A 12,500-nucleotide genomic window follows, 5' to 3' on the forward strand; every position below is an offset into this window, starting at 1 on the left:
GATGTTATTTCAAACGTAAAGTAACTAACAGGAGTCTAGGCAACTGTAGGGTCATTACTGCGTCGTTCAGTGTGTTCCAGGGGAACTTGGGTGGGTTCTACAATTAGTGAAGGGCTTTCAGGGGATCTTGAGGAAGAGTCACTTGGAGGGATTCAATGGTTCTGAAGGGCTTTCAGTAGACCTTGGTGGACCCTTGACAGTGGTCATTGAGGAAGTCCTAGAAGTCCTAAAAAGGGTCACTGACAGCATTGCAACGATCTAGTGGTCTTTTTATGGGTTCCAGTGGTCGTTTATAGTGTCAGGGAGGTCCAATGGTCCTTGAGGAGGCTCCAGAAGTCTTTCTTGTACATTTCAGGGGTCCAAAAGTAATTTTGAGTGATCATTGGAGGCGTTTATAGGTTCTTGGGGGGTTCTGTAGGTTTATTATGAGGGGATTCCCTTAAAGGAAAACCTTGAGAGATTTTACGGTGCTCCTTAATAAGGCGATATTCTTGTTGGAGTTCTAAAGGTCTCCTTATAGTTCAGTGGTCCTTGAGACCTTTGATCGTTTTCCACTGGTAACTAGGTTGATTCAACGAGTTGGTTCCAGTAGCTGTTCTGTGGGCTTCGGGGGTCTCTGGGTGGGTTCTTGTGCTTCCTTTAAAGGCCCCAGAGGTTTTTGTAGGGCGTCCATGCGTACTTGGTCCTTGAGGCAGATCCAGAGTCTGCTACACTGGGCAGTTTGTGGAGAGAGATTCATTAAATGGGTCATGTGGTCCTTGAAGTGCTTCCAATTTGATTTTCAGGGGGCTCTCCTTGAGGTGGTTCCGGAGGGCTTTGATGGCATCAAACGTCAGTCCGGTTCAAACCCTGTTATTTTAAATAGAATATTATCCGAACATAACAGGAAATAATAAAAGCCGTCAGCACATTCAGTCTGACCAGTTCAGCATGATGATGATGATGTTAGGGAGGAGGGGGAGGGGGGAAAGGGGGATGGGGTTGCCATGGAAACTGCTCTCTGAAGCACACAGCTGGTCCCCATGGAAACCAGCGTATTGGATTTGCGCACACACACACACAGATCCATGCACGCAAACACACATACAAACACAACATTACTGCACTCGTGAGGACCTAACCAGCCAAAGAGGTCCCCACTCTGAAGCTCTTGCTGTGTGTGTGTGTGTGTGTGTGTGTGTGTGTGTGTGTGTGTGTGTGTGTGTGTGTGTGTGTGTGTGTGTGTGTGTGTGTCAGGTATCGAGCTGTCGGAGGCGGAGGGGGGTCTCTCCGCTCAGGTCGAGGAGCTGCAGCGCCTCCTGCAGGACAAACAGAAGGAGCTGCAGCAGATTGCAGATCACACGCACACACACCTGGAGCAGAACCTGCAGCTGAGGCATCTGCAGAGCCAGGTCAAGCAGGTAACAAATACACACACACACACACACACACACACACACACACACACACACACACACACACACACACACTGAGGTGACACCCGGAGCCTTCACTTGTCTGTCTGTGCCTTAGGTGCTGGGTTGGATCTCGGAGGGCGAGGTCATGCTGTCGTCCTGCATGTTGAACTCCAGCTGTCTGTCTGAAGCCGAGCAGCTGCAGCGGGAACACGAGCGCCTCCAGCAGGCCATTGAGGTAACTGCACACAAATACTTTTGACCCTCTGAACCCCAGTTTTTTCCCACGGCCCTTGAACGCATCACGAGTGACGAACTCTTCCGTCAGAAACATTTCATTCTTTGTGTCTCATTTAAAATCTCTCCTCAAATAAACCGTTTACTTTCACCAGATTGTGTTAAAAACATGAAACTCTGAGCTCCTCAGTGAAACTATGACGTCATGATTTATTCACCTGAGACCAGCAGTCATGTGACCACTAATCAGAGAAACTCTGACTGATGAACAGGAAGTGAGCAGAGGCGACATGTAAAGGAGAATATTAGTGGATTCTTAGTTTCACTAGCAGCTAACTATGATATTTCTATCTATATTTCTGTATATGATGTCTTTCTGGACTGGTGCATGTGAAGGTCTTAGTCGTGTGGATGATTGACAGAAGGAAGTGTCTCTGCAGGCGCTGCTCCACGCAGACTCCCTGCAGAGGACCCACCAGGTGGCGCTGGCTCTGCAGCAGAGGGCGGAGCTACTGGTCAGGTGAGTCGCCGCCATCGTGGTTTCACATCCCGGACGTCTGCGCTCGGCGTTAGCGTCACGAGCTGCAATTACAGTTATGATGGTTATGATGTTTATAGAAAGGATTAACTCATTTAATAATTAATTTGACTCATTGACTGTTTGTATCCAGATGGAAGAAAGAGGCGATAGAGAGGGGTTTGTTTTTTAACTTCCAGGCTAGCTGTTTCCCTCTGCTTCCAGTCATTATGCTAAGCTAAGCTAACAGGACTCCCCCCCCAGGTCAGGTCACTATGACCCAGATGCAGTGAGGTCTTGTGCCCAGACGGTGGCGCTGCACTGGCAGACCCTGATGCTGAGGATCGAGGACCGACTCAAACTGGTCAACGCCTCTGCAGCATTCTACAGGACCTCCCAGCAGGTATCACCGCCTGTCTACCCATCTGTCTGCCTACCTGTCTGCCTGTCTACCTACCTGTCTGTCTGCCTGCTTACCTGTCTGTCTGCCTGCCTGTCTACCTACCTGTCTGTCTGCCTGCCCCTCCAGGTGTGTGGGGTGCTGGAGAGTCTGGAGCAGGAGTACCGCAGGGAGGAGGACTGGTGTGGAGGCGGCGAGAGGCAGCCGGAGCTCCTGCTGCCACTCGTCAGCAAACACATGGAGCAGAAGGAGGCGTTCCTGAAGGTAACGAGGAGTTACTGGCATCTTACTGGCACTTTACTGGCACCGTACTGGAACCTTACTGGCACTTTACTGGCACCGTACTGGAACCTTACTGGCACTTTACTGGCACTTTATTGGCCCCTTATTGGCATTTTACTGGCCCCTTATTGGCATTTTACTGGCACCTTATTGGCACCTTATTGGCCCCTTATTGGCACTTTACTAGCCCCTTATTGGCACTTTACTGGCCCCTTATTGGCACCTTCTTGGCACTTTATTGGCCCCTTATTGGCACTTTATTGGCCCCTTATTGGCACCCTCTTGTCACTTTATTGGCACTTTATTGGCCCCTTATTGGCATCAATAGTCTCTGACCGCTGCTCTCTGGCGGCCTCTAACCGCTCTGCTCCCCCGGCCACAGGCCTGCACTCTGGCCCGGAGGAACGCCGAAGTCTTCCTCAAGTACATCCACCGCAACAGCGCCACCCTGGCCAACATCTCGGGCCACGGCGTGACGGGGGTCCCCGAGGTCACGGGCCACTCCCGGGTCCCGGAGCAGCAGGTCAAAGGTGAAACATGTAATGTTGATAAACAGAGAAGTGCAGGGGAGCTAGGAAGGCGCCCTGGGGGACGCCTTGGCCCTCTGGTCGGCTCTGATCCAGGTGTGTTGCTGTGCAGGTATTCTCAGTGAGCTGCTCCAGAGGGAGAACCGAGTTCTGCACTTCTGGACTCTGAAGAAACGCAGACTGGATCAGTGCCAGCAGTACCTGATGTTCCAGAGCCACACCCAGCAGGTACACTGCCCACCTCAGAGCTCAGTTTGACTTCTGGAGGATTCATAATTCAACTTTGTTTTGCTTAAGTTACAAGTTCTAACAGCCAAATGCATTTTTACTAGTTTAATAAAAAGGTTATTTTTTAAAATGCTTTTATTGTGAAGCATAATTTTTAAAGATATAAAACATGAAATAATGTAAATAAATAAAAGAGAACAATAATAATTATTAGAAGCAATTTGTTGATAAAAAATGTAAATAATTATTTTATCTACAACAAAGTATCATAACGGTAAAAGTATAGTTTTCAGACAGAAAATGGATAAACTCAAATAAAGTACAACTACTGCTTGAGGAACTTCCTAATAAAGCGAAAAACTTATTTTGACCAATTAGCAAAATAAAAAAGATAACAGGTGTGCTTGCTAAATGATGCATGATGGGATACATGTTTTCAAAGTCATGCCCCAAAGCATCCTGGGGAAAAATTGAGGATGGCCACAAAAAAATGGATGACTCCAGTATTTGTGTCTGAAGGTCACAACTCATATTCTTATTATTCTGGTGTTTTTATCTGTATTTACCGCCGCAACGTGTGTTTTCTGCTGCAGGCTCTGGATTGGCTGCAGCAGTCAGGTGACCACTACCTGGCCACGCACACCTCGCCGGGGGCGAACGTGGCCGAGACGCAAGAACTGCTGACGCAACACCGAGAGTTCTGTGTGTCCGCCAAGGTGAGAACACACACATATACATATATATATATATATATATATATATATATATATATATATATATATGTATATATACACACACACACACACTTACCTGTCCGCTCTGCTTCCCAGCACACACAGGAAAAGGTTCACCTCCTGATCCAATTGGCTGAGAGCATGCTGGCGAAAGGCCACGCCCACCGCGCCGAGCTCCGCCGCTGCGTCTCCGCGGTGGACAAGCGGTACCGCGACTTCACCGTCCGCATGGGGCAGCAGCGCCACCTGCTAGAGGCGGCGCTGGGAGGCTGCTCGCAGGTACACCTTCAGGCTTTTAGGAAAGCAGTAGTATAGCAGTACTTCCTGTGAGTACTTCCTGTGTGCACTGTGTTAGTACAGCAGTAGTATAGCAGTACTTCCTGTGAGTACTTCCTGTGTGCACTGTGTTAGTACAGCAGTAGTATAGCAGTACTTCCTGTGAGTACTTCCTGTGTGCACTGTGTTAGTACAGCAGTAGTATAGCAGTACTGCCGGTGAGTACTTCCTGTGTGCACTGTGTTAGTACAGCAGTAGTATAGCAGTACTTCCGGTGAGTACTTCCTGTGTGCACTGTGTTCTGAGTCCTCTACGGTGGCCCCGGCAGGACACTAAGGACCTGGAGTTGGAGCTGATCCCCAACAGCCTGTCGGACTCCGACCCCGAGGTCAACCTATCCGACCCGAGTCAGCAGGTCAGCGACGAGAAGCGGCGCTCGGCCCGCAAGAAAGAGTGAGTACTGCAAGTACAAGTACTCCTAGTACAAGTACGACCAGTGAAAGTACTTGTGCCGGTGTACACGCTGTGCTAACGTGCGTTGTGTACTCAGGTACATCATGGCGGAGCTGCTTCAGACGGAGAGAGTCTACGTCAGAGATCTGCAGGAGTGCATTGAGGTACACACTCATAGTACTGCAGTACCACACTATCACAGAATACTACCCAGCTGGTAGCATACAACACCACAAAGTCCTGTAGTACAACATAGTACTTTGTAAGTCATTAGTCTACAAATAAAATACAGAATACAGCGCCCTCTGCTGGCCGACCTGCACATCTAAAGCTGCACTGATCCTACATCTACCGGGTAGTAATACCACGCGGTACTACATCCTCCTGGGTAGTATTTCCTCACAGTAATACTTCTACCTCGTACAGACGTACATGTGGGAGATGACAAGTGGCTCAGAGGACGTTCCATCTGGTCTCAGCAGCAAGGACGACGTCGTGTTCGGGAACATCCAGGACCTCTACGAGTTCCACAACAGGTACTAATATACTGCTGAATATACTGCAATATTAACTGTACTAGTACACACACAGGACCTCTACGAGTTCCACAACAGGTACTAATATACTGCTGAATATACTGCAATATTAACTGTACTAGTACACACACAGGACCTCTACGAGTTCCACAACAGGGACTAATATACTGCAAAATATACTGCAATATGCAATGTACTAGTACACACACAGGACAGGTACTGATGAATATACTACAATACATGCAGAACATGTAGTACATATATAAGCTCTACGATGAGTTTGATGTATTTTTACTCTGTTTTGCAGTATTTTCCTGAAGGAGCTGGAAAACTATGAGCAGCTTCCCGAGGATGTCGGCCACTGTTTCGTTACCTGGGTAACCACTTTGTTGTCTTTAATTATAATCAATAACAGATGAAGTACTGCAGGTACTAATACTCAGTACACGTTGTACTAATACTCAGTACACGTTGTGTTGCAGGCGGATAAGTTCCACATGTACGTGACGTACTGCAGAAACAAGCCTGACTCCAGTCTGCTGATCCAGCAGCACGGAGCGGGCTTCTTCCAGGTCTGGTCTCTCCTGCTGCGGTCACAACAACAACAACCAGTTTATAACAACAACTGGTTTATAACAACAACAACTAGTTAATAACAACAACAGGTTTATAACAACTAGTTAATAACAACAACTGGTTTATAACAACAACAACTAGTTAAAAACAACAACTGTTTTTTAACAACAACTACTAGTTAATAACAACAACAGCTGGTTTATAACAACAACTGTTTTTTAACAACAACAACAACTAGTTAATAACAACAACTGGTTTATAACAACTACAACGAGTTAAAAACAACAACAACAACTGGTTAATAACAACAACTGGTTTATAACAACAACAACTAGTTAATAACAACAACAACAGGTTAATAACAACAACTGGTTTATAACAACAACAACTAGTTAAAAACAACAACTGGTTTATAACAACAACTGTTTTTTTAACAACAACTGGTTTATAACAACAACTGTTTTTTAACAACAACTAGTTAATAACAACAACAACTGGTTTATAACAACTACAACTAGTTAAAAACAACAACAACTGGTTTATAACAACAACAACTAGTTTATAACAACAACAACTAGTTTATAACAACAACAACTATTATATACCAACAACTAGTTTATAACAACAACAACTAGTTTATAACAACTATTATATAACAACAACTATTATATACCAACATTAACAACTAGTTTATAACAACAACAACAATTATATACCAACATAAACAACAACTGGTTTATAAAAACAACAAGTTTATAACAACAACAACTATTATATGCCAACATCAACAACAACTAGTTTATAACAACAACAACAACTATTATATACCAACAACAACAACTAGTTTATAACAACAACAACTAGTTTATAACAACAACTAGTTTATAACAGCTATTATATAACAACAACTATTATATAACAATATTAACAACAACAACTAGTTTATAACAACAACAACTGGTTTATAACAACAACACGTTTATAACAAAAACAACAACAACAACTGTTATATAACAACATCAACAACAACTAGTTTATACAGCAACAAGTTTATGACAAAAACAACTATTATATAACAACAACAACTAGTGTATAACAACAACAAGTTTATAACAAAAACAACAACAACTATTATATAACAACAACAACTAGTTTATAACAACAACCTTAACAACAACTATAACAACTAATATATACCAACATCAACTATTATATACCAACATCAACAACAACTATTATGTACCAACATTAACAACAACTATTATATACCAACATTAACAACAACTATTATATACCAAAATCAACAATAACAACAACTAGTTTATAACATCAACTAGTTTATAACAACAACAACTATTATATAACAACAACAACTATAACTATTATATAACAACCTCAACAACAACAAGTGGTTTATAACAACTATTATATCTCAACATCAACAACTAGTTTATAACAACTATTATATAACAACATTAACAACTAGTTTATAACAACAACAACTAGTTCATAACAACAACAACAACAATTATATAACAACATCAACAACTAGTTTATAACAAAAATAACTAGTTCATTTAAAAAACTATAACAACAACTAGTTTATAACAACAACTATTACATAACATCAACTACATCAACAACAATAACTAGTATATAACAACAACTAGTTTATAACAACTATTATATAACAACATTAACAACTAGTTTATAACAAAAATAACTAGTTTATGACAAAACTATAACAACAACTAGTTTATAACAACAACTATTATATAACAACTAGTTTATAACAACAACTAGTTTATAACAACTATTATATAACAACAACAACTATTATATAACAACATCAACAACTAGTTTATAACAACAACAACTAGTTTATGACAAACTATAACAACAACTAGTGTATAACAACAACTACTATATAACAACTAGTTTATAACAACTATTATATAACAACAACAACTATTATATAACATCAACTACATCAACAACAATAACTAGTATATAACAACAACTAGTTTATAACAACTATTATATAACAACATTAACAACTAGTTTATAACAAAAATAACTAGTTTATGACAAAACTATAACAACAACTAGTTTATAACAACAACTATTATATAACAACTAGTTTATAACAACAACTAGTTTATAACAACTATTATATAACAACAACAACTATTATATAACAACATCAACAACTAGTTTATAACAACAACAACTAGTTTATGACAAACTATAACAACAACTAGTGTATAACAACAACTACTATATAACAACTAGTTTATAACAACTATTATATAACAACAACAACTATTATATAACATCAACTACATCAACAACAATAACTAGTATATAACAACAACTAGTTTATAACAACTATTATATAACAACATTAACAACTAGTTTATAACAAAAATAACTAGTTTATGACAAAACTATAACAACAACTAGTTTATAACAACAACTATTATATAACAACTAGTTTATAACAACAACTAGTTTATAACAACTATTATATAACAACAACAACTATTATATAACAACATCAACAACTAGTTTATAACAACAACAACTAGTTTATGACAAACTATAACAACAACTAGTTTATAACAACAACAACTAGTTTATAACAACAACAACTATATAACAACAACAACAACTAGTTTATAACAACTATTATATAACAACATCAACAACCAGTTTATAACAACAACAACTAGTTTATGACAAACTATAACAACAACTAGTGTATAAAAACAACTACTATATAACAACTAGTTTATAACAACTATTATATACTATATAACAACTACAACAACAACTATTATATAACAACAACTATTATATAACAACATCAACAACTATAACTAGTTTATGACAAAAACTATAACAACAACTAGTTTATAACAACTATTATATAACAACTAGTTTATAACAACAACAACTAGTTCATGACAACTATTATATAACAACAACAACAATTATGTAACAACAACAACAACTAATATATAACAACATCAACAACTAGTTTATAACAACAACACCTACTATATAACAACATCAACAACTAGTTTATAACAACAATAACTAGTTCATGACAAAGACTATAACAACAACTAGTTTATAACAACAACTATTACATAACATCAACTACATCAACAACAATAACTAGTATATAACAACAACTAGTTTATAACAACTATTATATAACAACATTAACAACTAGTTTATAACAAAATAACTAGTTTATGACAACTATTATATAACAACTAGTTTATAACAACTATTATATAACAACTATTATATAACAACATCAACAACTAGTTTATAACAACAACAACTACTTTATAACAACTATTATATAACAACAACAACTATTATATAACAACTATTATATAACAACAACAACTATTATATAACAACAACTATTATATAACAGCATCAACAACTAGTTTATAACAACAATAACTAGTTTATGACAAACTATAACAACAACTAGTGTATAACAACAACTATTATATAACAACTAGTTTATAACATCAACAACTAGTTTATGACAACTATTATATAACAACAACAACTATTATACAGCAACAACTAGTTTATAACAACAACAACTATTATATAACAACATCAACAACTAGTTTATAACAACAATAACTAGTTTATAACAACTACTATTATATAACAACATCAACTACATCAACAACAATAACTAGTATATAACAACAACTAGTTTATAACAACTATTATATACCAACAACTATTATATACCAACATCAACAACAACTAGTTTATAACAACTATTATATACCAACAACAACAACTAGTTTATAACATCAACTAGTTAATAACAACAACAACAACAACAACAACTATTATATAACAACTATAACAACTATTATATACCAACATCAACAACAACTAGTTTATAACAACAACTATTATATACCAACAACAACTAGTTTATAACAACAATAACTAGTTTATAACAACTACTATTATATAACAACATCAACTACATCAACAACAATAACTAGTATATAACAACAATTATATAATAACAACTATTATATACCAACAACAACAACTAGTTTATAACATCAACTAGTTAATAACAACAACAACTATTATATAACAACTATAACAACTATTATATACCAACATCAACAACAACTAGTTTATAACAACAACTATTATATACCAACAACAACTAGTTTATAACAACAACAACAAGTTTATAACAAAAACAACAACTATTATATAACAACAACTATAACAACTATTATATACCAACATCAACAACAACTATTATATACCAACATTAACAACAACTAGTTTATAACATCAACTAGTTAATAACAACAACAACTATTATATAACAACAACTATAACAACTATTATGTAACAACATCAACAACAACTATAACAACTATTATATAACAACATTAACAACTAGTTCATAACAACATCAACAACTAGTTCATAACAACACAAACTAGTTTATGACAAAAACTATAACAACTAGTTTATAACAACTATTACATAACAACACCAACAACTATTATATAACAACAACTAGTTTATAACAACTATTATATAACATCAAAAAGTATTATATAACAACATCAACAACTATTATATAACAACTAGTTTATAACAACAACTAGTTTATAACAACTATTATATAACAACTAGTTTATAACAACAACTAGTTTATAACAACTATTATATAACAACAACTATTATATAACAACAACTAGTTAATAACAACAACAACTATTATATAACAACAACTATAACAACTAGTTTATAACAACAACAACAACTAGTTTAAAAACAACTATTACATAACAACACCAACAACTATTATATAACAACTAGTTTATAACAACAACTAGTTTATAACAACTCTTATATAACAACAACTAGTTTATAACAACTAGTTTATAACAACAACTATTATATAACAACAACTATTATATACCAACAACAACTATTATATACCAACATCAACAACTATTATATACCAACATCAACAACAACTATTATATACCAACATTAACAACAACTAGTTTATAACAACCAGTTAATAACAACAACTATAACAACTATTATATAACAACATCAACAACTAGTTTATAATAACAACAACTATTATATAACAACATCAACAACTAGTTTATGACAAAAACTATAACATCTAGTTTCTACCACCAACAAATATTATATACCAACAACTATTATATAACAACAACTAGTTTATAACAACAACTAGTTTATAACAACATCAACAACTATTATATAACAACAACTATTATATAACAACAACTAGTTTATAACAACAACAACTATTATATAACAACAACTATTATATAACAACAACTATAACAACTATTATATAACAACAACAACTAGTTTATAACAACTATTATATAACACATCAACAACTAGTTTATAACAACAACAACTAGTTTGTGACAAACTATAACAACAACTAGTGTATAACAACAACTACTATATAACAACTAGTTTATAACAACTATTGTATACTATATAACAACAACAACTATTATGTAACAACAACTATTATATAACAACATCAACAACTAGTTTATAACAACTATAACTAGTTTATGACAAACTATAACAACAACTAGTTTATAACAACAACTATTGTATAACAACTAGTTTATAACAACAACAACTAGTTTATGACAACTATTATATACCAACAACTATTATATACCAACATTAACAACAACTAGTTTATAACATCAACTAGTTAATAACAACAACAACAACTATTATATAACAACTATAACAACTATTATATACCAACATCAACAACAACTAGTTTATAACAACAACTATTATATACCAACAACAACTAGTTTATAACAACAACTATTATATAACAACAACTATAACAACAATTATATACCAACAATAACAACAACTATTATATACCAACATTAACAACAACTAGTTTATAACATCAACTAGTTAATAACAACAACAACTATTATATAACAACTATAACAACTATTATACGACAACATCAACAGCTAGTTTATAACAACATCAACAACTAGCTTATAACAACATCAACAACTAGTTTATGACAAACTATAACTAGTTTATAACAACTAATACATAACAACACCAACAACAATTATATAACAACATCAACAACTATTATATAACTAGTTTATAACTAGTTTATAACAACAACTATTATATAACAACAACTAGTTTATAACAACTATTATATAACAACTATAACAACTATTATATAACAACATCAACAACTAGTTTATAACAACAC

The 12,500-nt window shown here is 35.8% G+C and overlaps 1 protein-coding gene across 1 annotated transcript in view; it reads left to right on the plus strand.

The window, feature by feature from the left end:
• Positions 1-12,500, plus strand: part of LOC306752841 (kalirin-like) — a gene marked incomplete at both ends in the record, with an annotated part of 43,239 nt that overhangs the window by 14,240 nt on the left and 16,499 nt on the right. The window contains 14 exons of the mRNA XM_079236657.1: positions 1,237-1,400; positions 1,513-1,632; positions 2,072-2,151; positions 2,413-2,551; positions 2,678-2,812; positions 3,213-3,360; positions 3,470-3,585; positions 4,179-4,301; positions 4,416-4,598; positions 4,924-5,048; positions 5,146-5,212; positions 5,475-5,584; positions 5,892-5,961; positions 6,067-6,156. Coding sequence (XP_079092783.1) covers positions 1,237-1,400; positions 1,513-1,632; positions 2,072-2,151; positions 2,413-2,551; positions 2,678-2,812; positions 3,213-3,360; positions 3,470-3,585; positions 4,179-4,301; positions 4,416-4,598; positions 4,924-5,048; positions 5,146-5,212; positions 5,475-5,584; positions 5,892-5,961; positions 6,067-6,156 — 1,670 coding nt within the window. The remainder of the gene's footprint in view (positions 1-1,236; positions 1,401-1,512; positions 1,633-2,071; positions 2,152-2,412; positions 2,552-2,677; positions 2,813-3,212; positions 3,361-3,469; positions 3,586-4,178; positions 4,302-4,415; positions 4,599-4,923; positions 5,049-5,145; positions 5,213-5,474; positions 5,585-5,891; positions 5,962-6,066; positions 6,157-12,500) is intronic.

This window comes from Taurulus bubalis (assembly GCF_910589615.1).
Source record: "Taurulus bubalis genome assembly, chromosome: 21".
In the NCBI taxonomy this organism is placed as follows: domain Eukaryota; kingdom Metazoa; phylum Chordata; class Actinopteri; order Perciformes; family Cottidae; genus Taurulus; species Taurulus bubalis.